The 16,400-nt window shown below is 43.7% G+C and overlaps 1 protein-coding gene across 8 annotated transcripts in view; it reads right to left on the minus strand.

The window, feature by feature from the left end:
- Window positions 1-16,400, minus strand: part of myo1b (myosin IB) — a 61,011-nt gene that overhangs the window by 22,959 nt on the left and 21,652 nt on the right. For all 8 annotated transcript variants that reach the window (XM_035174790.2, XM_035174791.2, XM_035174795.2 and 5 more), the window contains 6 exons: window positions 12,504-12,598; window positions 9,199-9,303; window positions 7,157-7,203; window positions 4,974-5,037; window positions 2,629-2,727; window positions 1,148-1,251 (listed from right to left, as the gene is read on the minus strand). In XM_035174790.2, coding sequence (XP_035030681.1) covers window positions 1,148-1,251; window positions 2,629-2,727; window positions 4,974-5,037; window positions 7,157-7,203; window positions 9,199-9,303; window positions 12,504-12,598 — 514 coding nt within the window. The remainder of the gene's footprint in view (window positions 1-1,147; window positions 1,252-2,628; window positions 2,728-4,973; window positions 5,038-7,156; window positions 7,204-9,198; window positions 9,304-12,503; window positions 12,599-16,400) is intronic.

Consider the following 16,400-nt stretch of genomic DNA (forward strand, 5'->3'; position numbering starts at 1 on the left):
AGTGTACGACACCTGATCATCTTGAGATGTTAGTATTCTTTTTGGGGTTTTGTATTTTTGCGTGTGCCGCGTGTTAGAAATATAAATCGACACAGTTGCAACACGGAAACTCCTGCTGTATTCTCACATGGGCTCACTCTCACAGTATCCAGTTTTTACTCGGGGGCTGGCCGTAGAAACTGCAGTGAAAGTTCAGAGCCTCTCGCGTTCGTTTGCATTCTCACCCACAGCCCCACCAGAGATTTCCCTCAGTTCGGTGCGTGTCTGAAAGCTGAGTACCACATTATAAACCCTCCCCTTACTTAATGTTTCTTGTGTGTTGTGGAAACAAACTTGTTATGACCTTAGTCTTTGTTGGAATTAAACTTATTACAGTGCTTGTCACAGTGAAGGCCACATGGACGGACTCATTGTTTGGTGCTGATGTGCTCTGGTGTTTCCGGTGGAGAAATGCAGCTGTATGGGAATACGGTTAGAGCAGGATGTGAACAGCAGAGTGTGACAGACTGGAGTAGAGCACGCTGCAGCATGACTGATAACAATAGTGCTTCACAGACACAACATCCTGTGTGTCACCATCAGTAAGGACACAACGTCGTGTCACTGCACATGCACACAAGATCCTGCAACATATTCAAATAAAAGGAAGCAGCTGCCCCTTCTCCTGGGGTTTTTACACAGAGCTGCTACTGCTGCTGCCACTGTGCTGGTTTACGAGCTGAACCATTGTTGAAATGATTTTTGTTAACTGGCCCACGTGTGGAGTTTCACGTCTTAAATCAATAGAAACCTGGTCGGCTCAGGTTTAACTTCACTTTCAGGTTCAGGCTCAGTTCAAAGTTCCCCTGGTTTTGCAACAGGTGGGCGGGAATCTGGAGTGGAGCCTTCTCACAACTTTCATAATCTACACAAACTGTTGGTTTGTTATGGGCAGGAGATAAGAAGCCCGACTGACTCTACCCTCTGCACAGGATTTAGATTATCTTCACATGATGCAACAACAGAAAGTGGAAATGCCGAGAATAAAGTGGAAATCTTGAGACTAAACTTGAATTGTTGAGGATAAAAATCTTAGAGAAAACTAAGATTCCATCAGGATAATGTGTAACATGATGAAGACAGACGCGTGTGTGTGTGCACTACTCACTCTGACTGTCCGGAAGTTGGCCGCATCGTCCAGCCCGTTGACCGCAGCCGAGTCCAGACTCAGGTAGTTGTACTTGCTGAAGTCCCGGTGCAGCTTCAGCTTCTCTGTGACACACAAAGCATGCGGTTTGCTATTCAAAGTATGCTCGTTTAAAGCGGCTTGTCAAAAGACAAATGAGGCCTGATTTACATTAAATGCAAGTAACACACCTGGGAGGTGCCTGATAAAAAAAACCACAGTCTTATGATAAAGCTTGTGCAGCACTGAACTAGATGGTGCAAAATTTAAATGGGTGACACCACTGCCTTACAAACAAATTCATCCGACCTACAGGCTGCAGACACGACTTCTACACAGTGCGTGCACACGCCGAGTTACTGCCGTGAACATTATTCTGGGAGATCAAATAGCCCTCTTAAAAGCCCTCCTATCTTGTAGCAAAGAAATCTATTCCTCTCGTGGGAGCATGTGTCAGATTTCATTAGCCTTCGCATTAACTACAGCTAAATCAAGCCCCTGTGATGCGTGCGCTCTGAAGTCAATGACCATTATATTGTTCTCCTGCGTTCAGGACATAAAACAATGCCCTCTGTCCGCGGAAAGGCAAATAGAGGGAACAGGTTCTGCGCTCTTTGTTCTCTGGAGTGTTTGTGAGGCAGGAAGGCTGGGTCATTAATGTATAAGCCATGTGTTTGTGCAGCTGAAACCCTGCTGAAAAAATGTATTGCATAAGATGTTAACTAAAGGACTGGAATGCTGGCGATTCCAGATGACAGGAAAGACGAATTTAAAAGTGTGATATTCAAACTTAAGACATTTGGGAACACAAACTCCATGATCATGTTTTCCAATCCCAGTCTGCTGGATGGTTATTAAATCCAAACAATGTGGCAGAAGGTCCAACAATGGTCTAATTTCCTCTGGACAGAACTGCCCGCTGGCCACGGTGGAGTTTGATTCATCACTTCCTCTGAGCAGAGACGTGTGTACACAGAGCTCCGCAATTATTCTAGAAAAACAGGCTACAGATATTACAACCCCAGTTTGAGATTTGATGTGATAAGAAAGGTTAATTTGAGTTTACATTTTTTCCAATTTAAACTGCACTTCCTTTTCAGATCAAAAAGCAACATCTGCAACATCTAAAAATACACTGACGCTTCCATTTAAGGCTACATCCAGATTACAGTAAAATTGTAAAATGCAGAATTTAACTGCACAAAAGCTGTTGACAAAGCAGCAACACTACACTGGTAGTCGAGGCTAGCGCAGTTTTCTACCGGAGTAGGGTCATGTGATAGGAGGCTGACGAATCAGGAAAGACCCAATTAGCAGCTGTTGTGTCTACGTCATCATTTCCGAACATCTCAGTTTCCAAAATGTTCAGTTTCTGCTGCTCTAAAACTCCGGAGTAGTGTCAAATGAAAAGGTAGCAGTGTGGATGTAGCCTAAATCCCATTTTCAGCATTTGTGCGACGTACTGAGTGATTCGTCGGAGGCTCCAGACAAGAGCTGATAAAAGACGTGGAAGTTCCTCTCTCCTCGTGGCTGTTTCACCACACGGGACTTCTCCAGCAGATCTAAAAGAGTAAAGAACAAACAAAAAGGGAACGATGACAAATTAAGACAAAAGTCATTTCCTAAAAATAGTCTCTGGAGGAAGTATTTCACAGAGGTGTCCTGCAGTGGTAGATATGGGGCCGACCGGCACGTATTAAGAGTTGCCTCGCCTGCGTCTATATGGAGCTCAACCAGGTTTCGATGATGTGTTCAAGTTGCTACGGTGACCAGGCCGTTGTTGTGTGTATAAACACCACAGGAAGTGCCCAGAGAATAAACCACACATGGATACCAAACGTCAGCCCTTTTCTCCCGGGCTACCGACCAAGTGCAACAGTACCTGATTAAAAGGGGACCCATCAGCCACTCACCGCATTAGGCTGAGTATAATTTAATTAAAGACCTACTGCGGAGCTCTGCAGCATCTGAGGCCACTTGAGATCTTCCCTGCCAGCCTGACTGGATACCAGCATTTCAGTTTGTCTGGTTTGAATCTGTCTTATTTTGGGAGACTTTGTAGTCAAAGTGAACATTTTAGGAATAATATCCACACGAACCTCCATTAAAACCAGGATCCCATTCCAAGCCGGCTGTCAATCTTTTAGACTGATTCAGCGACGGGTGGGTGAGGACAGAAGCACTCCACAGTATCTGTGGCTGCACCGCGAGCACCTAACCAGAGGGCCCTCGACAGAGACCTCAGGTTGTCAGAGGTAGAGGTGGATTAATGTGAATCTGTGACACCCACCGGCCATGAATCACAGAAGTGGCTCTATAAGAGCAAACGCATCAATAATACAACATCCATGACTGAGTGGCTGACAGCTGCAGTGCAGAGCCGTGATCAAAGACTTCTTCCCTGCATGTAGATAGTTTGTGTTTTGACACCATTCTGTCAAAAGCCCGAGAGGTGGGACTCAGATTATTGTCTTCCTGAAGGGGGCTAGAGTAACCTTACACCTCATGTCCAACCAAACCGTTCAGTCATCTTGCATTCGCTTCTTCAGGGCCACGTTTTTAGAAGGGAAGCATCTGGGACCGCATTCATTGCGTGCTCAGTTCACAACATGTTCTCTCTGCTTCAGATAAGCAAACACACATTAAAGTGTCAATGTGGGGACAATATCCTGTTGTGTTTTGACTAAAGGGCTTCAGCTGTGAGGCTGCCAAAAATGTCTTATAGTTACCAGAGCTACTGAGATTTGCCTTTAGAGAGATATTTTGTCGTAGGAAGGTCTGAGGACTCTAAGGATGTACAGCTAGGATGGAAATAATGAGCTGAGAAGTGAGGAGGAATCCATCCAGGACAACCTCATCCATCTGTCCATCCAGCCAGCTCTGTGTGAGGCAGTCACATGACGCTGCTTCTTCTTCTTCTCCTTCACAGACAGCCCCTTGTGTCGGGCTGACTCAGGCCAACGCACAGAGGTTTATTTGTGTCGCCGCCATCAGCTCCTCTCTTTGTTTCTGTGACCTCTGGCGGAGGAGCCAGCACAGACACAACAATGTGAACAGAGGCGAGATCAAACCAAAACAGAGAAAAGAGCTGGGGAGAGGAGGACTGTGTTGAGAGCTGCCTCAGGTCCAGGCTAAGAATGTGAAAGCTGGTTTTAATCAGGGAAATAAAATGAGTCTTGAGGGCTTTAATAAAATGAAGAACTGTGTGAGTGTTTGCTAATTATCTGCAGTATCATAATCAAATATGTACTTTCCAATAAAGTCCCAGTCTTTACTGGAGATGATTCCTCCCTCTTACAGAGATTAATAACATGTTTCCCAGTTGAGTAGTATTTTTAGGGGAAGTTCGTGACTTCCTGTCTCGGGACAGAGGCATCATATGATGTACAGATCGTAAAATAAACCCCCGTTGTAATGTGTGGTGTGTAATGTTTGCGCTACATGTAAAATTGATTTGATAATGAATTCACAGCAGAGCTTAACAACAGAAACGGAAAATACATAGATTTTTTAAAAGTGCACTATGCTTCTTCCACAAATAGATAATTATGAAATAAAATTATAGTATATTGTAGTATCTATATAGTGTCAGTAACAAGCCATCTTCAGACTGGGATACCTGATGCTTGGATGTTTAACTAAATTAACTGTGTTGCTGGGAGACAGCATAATTATCAGGTTGATGTAGGACGGGTCAAAGCAGAATTATAATGATATGATTAGGATAACGCAGGATGTCATGTATGTACCATAACCTGCACCATGCATTTACCTTTTATTCTAAAGGCCTTTTCATTTCAATACTCACAGTTGCTGATGACTCCACCCAGAGGATCTCCCTTGAAGTCAAACTCAATGTCCATGTACTTTCCCTGTGGATCAGAGCACAAGGAGGCACAGCTGAAAATTACACTGTATTTAATTCAAATATATAATCTGTCTTTTCAGCCAGTGTCTTTGCTTTTGGAAACACTTTGTGAGTCAGCTTACAGCTACGTGCATCAAAGAGCAGGACAATGAACTGGGTCTCTAACACAGCTCATGAGTTTGGTTCTGTTCGCAGTGACGATCGCTGCACAAACCCGTTCATACAGCGACAGCACGTGTTGCTGGTCAGAAGCATAACAGCCCCCTCCCCACCAATATCTCTCTACTACAGGCCTAAAACCAACCATGTCAGGCCCCCTCCCCTCGCTCCGTCTGAAATTTGAAAGTTTGAACAGAGAGCCCAGTGTGTTTGATTTTTTTTCTTCACCCCCCTCATCTGAAATATTAATAGCAGACGGGTCCTCAGCACAGGCCAAGCTCTTCTGGTAAGAGGGCTCCAGCCAAACTCAATAAGCCCTCTGCACTCAGCAAAATGAAGTGACAGTTTGATTTATAGTTTTCTGATAAACTGATGGAGCGCTGATGAACTGGTGTCTGGTGGGGACGGCCTGAGGTCCTTGTCTGGAGGTTTAGGCCAAGGTTACATAAATATAAACAGATCGGGAGCTTAATCCTGTATAATACTCCCTCTTACAACTGCACGTCCGAGCGCTGGCATGGGGGTGTACGTGCCAGTGGAGGTAGGAGACTGAATATAGTGGAACATCTAAAATTAGGGCAGGAAAAGCACATTGGCAGCGAGCCTCCGAGCTGCTATTGACTTTAATAACCAGTTTCTATTATAGTGTTAGCATGAGACATTCAGACTAAACAAACCCACGGTCTTGTGGCATCACATCATTGATTAGCTGGAAGTTCTTCATGTAGAAGGACTCACTTTTCGATGTTTTTGTACATTTAGTATTACACTGCGATAAAGATATGTGATGAAATATCATGTCATGAGGGCGGAAACTCAAGCGGCTGCTGCTGCAGCAGCATTCAGGCCTCCTTCAAAATACTGATCCAGAAAATGAGAGAATTCCCTCTTGCAAAACCAAAACTAACAACCCACCCGTCTCCTTTCATTCTGCCACTGTCATTTTCGGGATTTGTGTCCATACAACAATTGCCTCATCAGACACTGAATCATTCCTGTGATTACATCTGTGAAGATTAGCATTAGATTCCTCCAGCTTCCTGCAGATCATGAGGGCAATCCATCAAGTTTATGAAATTAACTTGATTTCCAAATAAGTAAATATTTAAAAGAATGTGTGCGCCTGTGAAAAGTCTACATGGGACAAGCCGCCAGTCCAATGTGCTTGTTCTGTGCTGGCATCTATTACACGGTCACATAGTTGATGAACAGCAGTGCAGGTCAGAGTACAGAGCATTTACAGAGACTGTTTGACATGTGTGAGTGGAATACATGAAGTCATGGAGTGCCTGTTGTAACCGGGGCAGTGTGAGGGCTGTGATACTGCACAGATCCAATATCTGCCCTTCAAATTACATTAGAAAGGTAGATGGACATGCACGTAACGAAAGCCCCCCCAGAATTAAGACTGACATGATGATGATGATGTTATTTTCTGTTTTGCATCCTTCACAGAGGGTTCGTGTCCACAGGAATCAAACTTCATGTGAGATTCAAACCAGTTGATATCCATCATCATATGTTACAGCAGCACACGTGTCAAAGTTTAATCTCAATTTTAAAAAAAGAAAGAAGGTGTGGAGGTGTTTTTATCTTTTCACTTTTTGTATAATTCAGTTATTATACTCATTTATTATATTTCAGCTCTATTTCAGTCTGTAAAGAATTAAGGAAATTGTGACTCGTTTCTCTTTGACCTCTATACTAATAAAGAGGTGTGGTCCTGTTCGGCCGAACTGATGCAAGATTTCGAATGATCGAGTAATAGTGTAGAAAATATGAAAAGAAACAGATGAGGACAGAAACTGCAGGGAGCTAAGAAACCCAGGGGGACTTATTTTGAAAGGAAAACAGATCCACATACAAGTAAAGCCTGAATGAAACATCCAAACTGTGCATGTTAATTATCTACCCACACAATATTAACGTTGTGTACTGGTAATCCCTCTGGAGAGGATACTTACAAATCTGGACGAGTTATCATTCCTCACTGTTTTGGCATTCCCAAAAGCTGTAAGACGAGAAAAATAATCAAGACATGATTATTGCAAACATTCATGCTCATTCATCAAGAACACATTTATAGGCAATACAGACCAAAGCCTGTTTACAAATCATCCAAATCTTGTTTAATGATCCTCACCATTGTACCCTCCCCTCCAGCTAGCTGTCAATCATATATTGGGGCTTGATGTCAGGGCCATTTGTACTGATGAGGCCCCATAATTCGTTATGGATTAACCAAAGCACCAGGAGCTTCCCAGGCTTAGGAAGGACTAAACCTTACTGTCACGCCACATCCAAATAGGAAAGTGCTTCAATTTGTGCCAGTGCTTAAAAAATAAACAATAATAAACACGGTGTTCGGACAAAGTTGTCGTGGTGTCAAGTTTTGTGCGCAAGGACGGCAAATGTTTCACAGGCCTGCAAGCATTTATTCACTAGGCCTCGTGTGAGAGAGCCATGTGTTACAGGATTTCAAAATCCAGGGCACATATGCTTCTAACCAAATTTCGACATTAAAATGCCATTAATGTGTCATGCATCGCGGCGCTTTTAGCCTAACTGCTTAATTGCTGATAACAGCTGATTAATGCGAAGGGTTAATGTGAACGTGTGGGCCGCTGCTCCGTTACAATATCAGCTGGAGGGCAAGGAGGACAGGGAGAATGAGAGAGCCGGAGAAAAGATCAAATGCAAAAGAGAAAAAAGGGGGAAACAGAGCGAGCAGCGAAACGAAACGGAGGGTGAAGAGAATGAAACCAATAAAGATTCTGCAAGAGAAGCGAACGAGAAAAGAAAGAGTAAGACACGGATACACTGTGTGAAGCAGGATAATGTGCTCGCCTCCTTTTTAGCATTAGGGCAATTAGATAGGCAGAAGTTAAACTGTTACAGATGTGTCAGGTTTCTGCCGGGACCCAGCCGGGGCACGCAGCTTCATCATTCCCGGGCATTTCCTGTCCACTGCCCCCAATTAAAATACAGCTGTTACTGTGCCAGCATTGAGAAGTGTCTGTGTGTGTGTGAAACAGTATTTACAGCTTCCTTGTCTGTGACAACCTTTTCCATGCAAAGCCCAGTTGCAATCCTGCAAACCTTTAGTCATCTAAAGCAAGACCACATTTAGGTCTTCTTGTTTAGCATCATTATGCTTTTGGATAATAAATGTGTGTATTTCTGAGCCTCTTGCAACTTGTGATCTCTCCTTCAAGCTCATCTTCTATTTTTACCGGACTGCATTTGTCAAGATTCAAATGAGGTTCAAGTTAAAATTGATATTAAATTACAGCAAAAACATTCTCTAAAACACTTTACAGTGTCAAAGAGGAAACGACATGACAAACTTTATAAAGTTTGTAAATAAAGGGACTATTCATTAAAAAAAAATATATTATCGTGCGATTATTACTGATGTAAACTGCCCCCGAAATGAACCCTTCGTTGTTCTGCATATTTGTTCAGACAATACAGACATTCTGCTACTAACCAGGGCTAACGTTGCAACATTAGTTCCCTAAAAACTCAGTAAAATGTATAAAACATTAAAATAAACTTTAATTTCTGCACCAGAGGCTTCCTACAACTAGATCAAGAGGTGAAAACATTTCCTGCTTATTTATTTAGGCTTTGCAGGGTTCATGTGATTATCAGTATCTTTGTGCTATATCTACAAGTTTAGGGATTATTAGTGTCGGATAGCCAGTTATAAGTTTTACAGAGTTTTATAATGATTACGTGTACTTTACTGGTCTTTAAACTTTCAGAAACCAAACAAAAATATGACAGATTATCACATAACTCTTAATCGACAGCAAACTGGAGCACAGCAGCTAACAGGTCGGCTGCAGATATACATTGTTTGTTTTCCTAATTTTGTCAGAAGGCTGCCTCTGAAGGATTCTTATAGGAACAGTCCCGTCAACCTGTTAACACAAGATTCAGTCTCCGAATGTGAACTCCAGACCACCCGGCCCCTGAATCGGGTGCATGATGCTTCACTCACCCTCCAGCACGGGATTGGACTGCAGCAGCTGTTCCTTGACCTTGTTCACCTCCTGGCCCTTCCCACACACCGCTGCCACATATGACATCACCAGCTTACTGGCCTCTGGAACACACACAAACAGACACACACACACATTAGGTTAATGTCTTTACTAGACATGACTGAAGAGCAAGTTCAGCCATTTCACCATGCCCTATAAAACCCCCCTTACATCATCTCCCCTGACACCCATCAGGACAGGGTGTGATCAGTCAGGAGTCTGGGGTACAGCGTAGAAGAAGGGCCCATTACAGAGACGCACTTTTGTTTAATTACATGACCATTATTGCATCATGTTGTCATCATTCAGACAACTGATTGCGTCTGGAACCGAAGGGACGCAGCGAAGAAACGCAACACTGCTGAGATTATCCCTCTTTATCCACTTCTCATGTCAGAAGATGATTGAAGATGCTCTGACACTGTGTTATGAGTGAAGCGTGTTCGCGGAAAATTTTTTTTCTGCGTTGAGGAACGTGACACGGGGCTAAACAGGCATCAAGTGCCGTCTGGAACAAGTGACCTGCCTTGTAGGATAACTGCTGGCATCAAGAGTCATCTCTCCAGTCCAGTGAAATGACAGTGACCCAGAACTGATGATGTTTGTAGTGGTGCCAAGGGAGGATAGAAAAGAGCTTGACAGCAGTTGCTGGTACAAACTGCTGATGAGCCTGGCAAACAAACACCCCTCATACATTTATCCCCAGGTGGAGGATGGTGGAGCAACACGGTACGTATTATTCTACCTGCAGATTTTTTTATCGCACAGGTTAGAAAAATAAACTTCCTCAGTCGCCTCTCGCAGTAGAACTTTTGTTATGTCTCCTTTACGCTTCAGTGGCATCTGATAGTTTGTCAGAGAAGCGACGTCAAGACGGAGGCAGGAGAAAACTCCCTGCCAGACATGGACGCTGGGGACCCGTATCGATAGGGAATTTGTGACGGCCTTATTCCACTACAAAGCTCCGGGGCTGATGAGATTACTGAAATCCAAATTCATCTCCTCAACTCGACTGAGCGGCTCCTTGGAGTGGAGTCGTTTAATTTCCACGAGAGGTCGAGAACACTCCAATCAAAAGGCGAGTGCATTATGCAAAACATGATCTGTCACCTTGAACTTTCCCCATTGCCTTTGTCCCAGGTCTGTTTTATTAGCGTATCACTCGTTTCACTGTCACAATTATCGTTTTATTATCATGAATAACAGTGTTGGCAGTGGCTCTCGTTAAAATGACTGCGTGGCTTCATGGTTCTGGATGTTTGCAGCCAAATTTCATGTTGTTGATTCTGGTGTTCAGCCAGAGATCAATGTACCAATAATCCAAAACCATTAACAGTTTGAAAACAGAAAGTCCAAAGATCAATACAGGCATTGATGAGGGATCGCTGCTGCAGCACATCTAGGCTGGGTGACAAATTCATATTAAAGTAACCTTGCTTGAATATTGTGATAGTTCAATATCATCTTTTGTCATTTCCTCATAAAATCATATGGCAACAATATCATTTTCATGTTAACTTAGGCGGTCTTAGATCACTTCTCATAAATATGGCTTCACCAAAGACTATTATACAGCTACCGCAACTTTTAAGAACATATTTCTTGGAAATCAAATGATTTGGGCAAAAAAATGTATAAACTCCCAGTCGGATAAGCATGTTTTAACTTAGATTCAGGGTTTGAGTAAATATTCAAGCCTAGAAATAATGCGGTGGAGATAACGGTTACTGCTGATCTAATAATTCTTCTCACATTGCCTAACCCCTGATTAAAGCTAGATGGTGAGTTTTAATGGCAACCAAATGGACGGTGTGGTTACGGATCGGTCCCACACTTCAGTCAAACGCATGCAAGTGTAGCTGTGGCAGATTGCAATTTGCTGACAGCGAAAGCCCCTCAGACATCAAGTCTACACACTAACGCAGTGCCATAAATGCTTTTGGTGATAAAAGCAAACATTCATTTAATAGTTTCTAAAGCAGAAATGCTGTGAGCCAGTATCTGTAATAGGAAAAAAAACTCAAGATTTACAATTACAAGTGTGAATGTATATCTGTGTCTCCCCGACTACAGGAAGGGATTTAATGAGTAGACTGGGACGAAGTACTTTCCCCACAGTTTGTGCTCAGCCAACTCAATATGGCTTTTACCTGCGTTGCAGTGCAGCCAACAGAGACCTGTGATATGGCACTGCCAGCAGAGAGCAGGAAATTCCATTCCCCTTGGATTTCTGTAAGGTATGTGAATCTGCTCCAGAACATGGCCGCACTATTATAAAACCATCAGATATAAAAAAGGACCATGGGTGTAAAAAGCAGCTCTAACACAGGCTGTGTTTAGTATTTCCAGTCAAGACAAATTTGAAGTTTTCCCAACTGGTTCATTTGGATGTTGGGAGCGCCGTCAAACGAGAACACCATCTGTCCGCTGCTCGTCTACTTTGATCTCCATCTTTTTACACACACACACACTCCATGTACAGGTCGGCGTGTTGGTTACAGTCTCGTTTCATGTACCAACTTGATGTTCTCTGAACAAAACTGCCTTTTCAAAAAAGATAGATCTGATCTAAATCTGCACGGTGAGTTTATACATAACAACCCTCATCTTACAGTCGCCTTGAGAATTATAGAGTTTGGACTATAAAGCACGGCAAACAAAAAGAGATAAGTAGATATAATGGTGCATTTTAACTCTCCAGGGATCTAATTACCAAGTGACCCCCTTGACCTTTAGTGAATGAAGAACTTATCATGTTCATGGTTGGAACAGATGTGTTACTCATATCAAGAGTCTTTAGGTAAACTAGTGCAGTGCCTGTTCTAAACCTGCCTGTTTGGATTGCGCTTTTGCAACCTTCTTTCTGAAACTGTAAAAGTGACCTGAAGTACTGGAGCCAAGAGAAACCAGTTGTTGACATACGTGTTGTCAATATCGACAGCGTCACTTACGTTGATGGGTCCTGGTCGCCTGTTTCTTCAAAGTTTATTAATATTGAACTTATCTATATCACACCACATTTGACACTGCACTTTCTTGGGCCCTTAACAATCTGCATGGTGAGTGTGAAGCTGATAAGATGGAACCGTTCTCGAGATACCACATAAAGAGATTTATGGAATAAGACAGATGGATGAATGGAGGATTGTACCAAGGAGATCCAATGCACAAATGTGGCGGGTGCTGTTGGAGCGGCTTGGGATTTCCTCTGAAATGAAAAGACTTCAAATAAAAGAAAAAGAGAGAGGATTTGGCCGCTTACCGGTTTTCCCCGCCCCACTCTCCCCAGTGATGAGGATGCACTGGTCCTTGTCCTGGTCCCTCAGTGAACGGTAGGCCTCATCTGCCAAAGCATAGCTGGAAGACAAGAGGCGACAAAGGCATGAGCTCTCATATTATAATGAATTGCCCCTCCGCTTGCATTACACACTCGTTTTTATAAGTATTCTTCAGTAATAGTGCAGGGCGATGCAGTGGGGTAAAGTAAGTTCAGAGAAATGGTGCACTTCTCCGTCAGGCTACATGGGTCTAGTCTAATCAACAGCATGTGGCTTTATTGGAAATGAGGTCGCATCTGCAGGACAGCCGCGGGACTGGAGTGATTTGGCTTTATTTAGTAACACTGGCTGGTTTATGTTTTGGGATTTGGCTTTGATATTTGACCGTTTCCTGCTGCTTTTCCCAAAATTGTACTACTGCACTGATGCTGCTGTTTAAAAAGCACAAAAAAAGGAAAGGAAAGAAGAAAGATGCTTGGAGGCCAGTGGTTTCTTATATAAACCAACTGTTTAACTGTCCAATAATCACTTTACTATTAAAAAAAACAGTTAATATGAAATTCAAGCTATTTTTAAATCATTTTCTGACAGTTGTTTAAACGAAGCAGTTGGTCAATGAGGAAGTAAAAAGAAAAAAACCCTGAATGATAAAAGGGCTGCACCAATTATGAAATTAAGCCTATTGTCACACATTCCAGGACAGCGAAACAATGGAAAAGTGGGACTGATGGTTGCGGTTTCACCCAACCCCCCCCCACACACACACACACCACCACCAAATTCCACAACAATATATTACTTGTTCTCTTTATGCAGACAGTCCTGTATGATGGTTATAGAGCAGGGTGTGGATGGTGTGAGGGGCCATTTAACAATGACAACTTTGTCATCTGTAATTTCAATGCGATACTCCCACTAGAGAAGAAACACTAATGGGCGAGGCAGCGGCCATATCTTTTTACAGCTTCTATTTGGCAAGCAAACAAGCCGGTGCACGGTGCTGCGGGGGAACGTGTTCCAACTTTCTCCTCCAGCAGGACACAAGACTGCAAATTAGCCAAGTTCTCCCGTACCCCCCTCCGTACTTTGGCTTTCGTTCCTCTAGAATTTCTTCCAATGCCATTTCTGGTAATGGCTATGATTATGGGGGGGGGAAATGTTGCATGTAGCGTTCCCCCTTATGAGTTGCCCAAAATGTGCTGTTGGAGAAGTTCTGTGAGTTGGTTTGAGACTTAGCACAGTGGATATGGAACATTGAACCATGATAGGCTCTTTGAGACCGTCTGTAATGATTAACTGTTATGGGAGGGCTGGTAAGGTGAAAATGTTATCGGCCACTTTAAAGCTCACATCAAAAGGATACAGTATATCCACCCTGCTGAAGTGCCCCTGAGCAATATGATGAATCACTGTAAGATCTACATGTGTGTTCAATAGAAATTTAACTCAATGAAATTAGCTTTAAACCATCAAGGGTTTAATCTCCCTCCTAAACATCACCCTTAGATGAGCGCCAGTAATTCTTACGTCCCCCAGGTCTGAGTAATACATAGTATTTATAAGCACTAAGTGAGACAAGAATGCAGGGGGGACCAGACAGGGTTTTCCATACAGCTCTACCAAGCTTGTTCTGAAGTGGAAAATGTAAGTCAGAGTTGTGTGAGGTTTCATTTACTTGAAAAGGTAAAAACTCAAACTCCAAACTGCACATTAAAATACAGAGTGGCAGCACCCAGAAGGCTATAAAACTGGTTGGAGAGGGTTCAACGTGAAATCTAATGGGGGATGTTCAGACTGGAGCACACGCTGAAGGCTTATACGGCATCATTCTGTCATTTCTTCGTTATCTACACCATCTTCCACAAATGCACCAAGATGTGGAAAAAACTGAAAGTAAAAAAAAAAAGGGCTAAAAATGCCCAAATCTAATTTTGGGCACAGTATTAGTGGAGTCAGTGTGGCTAGGACCAGGAGTGGGAGCGTATAATCACATGCTGAACTAACACTGACCTCCAATTTGAAAAGTAGCTGATTGCTTGCAAGAAGCCATGACAGAGAGAGGGCAGAGATGGACCGCCAGATGAATGAAATCCAGGCCGCGATACAAAGTTGGAGCTCAGGCAGACTAATGGAGCTCAGGGTTCTGCACCATCACACATTGTTTGGGAGCGGAGCCAGCGGAGCCAGCGCAGCCCCGCGGCCAGTACCCTGAAGTGAAGGGGGTACGCTAATGCAGCATTTCACTCTATAAAAATGCCTGTGAGGGAAGCTGGCGAAGAGATTTAGAGGTATTCTTTATTGAGGACTATTATAGGACTGTAAAGAGAAAATTACATGATGTTTCTCAGTATTTTCGCTTAATAACAAGTCCAAAAACTAAACGTGGCCCCAACAAAAAGCAGGCGCGAGAGCTGCAAACCTTTGTTAACATGGATGTCCACACAGCAGATTTCAAGATGCTAAATAAATAAATGAATAAAACTCGAATGTTTACGAGGAACGAAATGAATTCCGCGTGTTTATCGGGCCTCGAGGAAAAAACAACGAGTGCTGTTGAGAAACACCGAATGTCAAACTTGTTCGTGGAAAATCTTTAAAGTTCAAGTTTTGGGGTCATCAGCTGCACCAACTTTTTTTCTGTCCATCCAAGCACATGCTTCTCACCGATTCTCCACCTCCCCAAAAGTCTGTGATCGGGGCTGAACCCTCTCCCGCACACCACCTTTGTGTGTATGAGAATCACCACGGGACATTGCGTCACTGCTGAAAGGGGCAGCGCAGCGCAGATGTCTGCTTTTGTGAAAACACTCCTGTTGCCTGACCTGATCCTGACAATGAGCAAAACATCACACAATTATCTCACCACCCCCCCCAGAGGAGGCCGGCTTGGGGACTGTACCAGGGGAGGGGTGGAAAAAAGGAGTGGGAGGTCCTTTTAACAGGAACCTTTCCCAATGAGAGACGCACACACAGAGCAAGCCTTATGAATATGAATGGGGGTTAGCAGAAGCAAGAGGCCACACCTTAAACTGTGCCAGCACGGATGACATACACGTTAAATTAAAAAGAAAAGTCACAACCTCGCGCACACAAGTTTAATATTTATTTTTACTCCAACCCTGAACACACGTGCAGGAAACGACGAGGCGTGAAATACGCCCGTGTGGCCACAGCATTAGGAGCAAGAAAGCAGTGTGAACAGCAACTGAACACGCCACTTCACAAATGGGGAAGTCAAATTGACTAGGAGGCACCAAGGTCACCATCAAAGCCAGAGGAAGCAGTGAAGTGAGGCACCGGAATCCCAAAGGCCTCCGTGATCAGCCTGTGGCGCTGGGTGTGTGTGTGTGTGAGGGTTAGGCTGGGATAAGGCCTTGGACATATAACTGCTTGGCACCTCCCCTTCACATCTGCCTGCAGGCTGTAATTTGGACGTGCACGTGGCAGCGGTGAACACAAAGCCACACTGGCATGAGGTAAGCGGTAGAAAATAGTCTAGTCAGTTCTTTTTACTACCGACCACTGGTAACTGGGGCACTGGAGGGGATGATGGGCCTGCAGTGTGTGACCTGAATCTTAAAACGGTGGATTACTTTGAGGGTAGACTCCGCACACTTTAAAGTGCTGATCTGTAGATGATAATGAAGCTGTAATGTATGGGTTTGGAGCGAAGCCCACCCGGCTACTGGCAGATGACAGGCCTTTTTTGCAAACTAAACGGGATAACCCCCGGTTCACTACTCTGATGCTAAATTCAGCTTATGTTTCTGTCACGCCTGTGTGTGCGCATCGAGGGGCCGAACAGAAGCCTGTGATCTCAGTGTGATCTGGCTCCTCCGAAGGCCTCAGGAAATCCGCTTGGCTGTGATGGAGCAGCCGAG

The sequence above is a fragment of the Hippoglossus stenolepis genome, chromosome 13 (assembly GCF_022539355.2).
Source record: "Hippoglossus stenolepis isolate QCI-W04-F060 chromosome 13, HSTE1.2, whole genome shotgun sequence".
Classification (NCBI taxonomy): Eukaryota; Metazoa; Chordata; class Actinopteri; order Pleuronectiformes; family Pleuronectidae; genus Hippoglossus; species Hippoglossus stenolepis.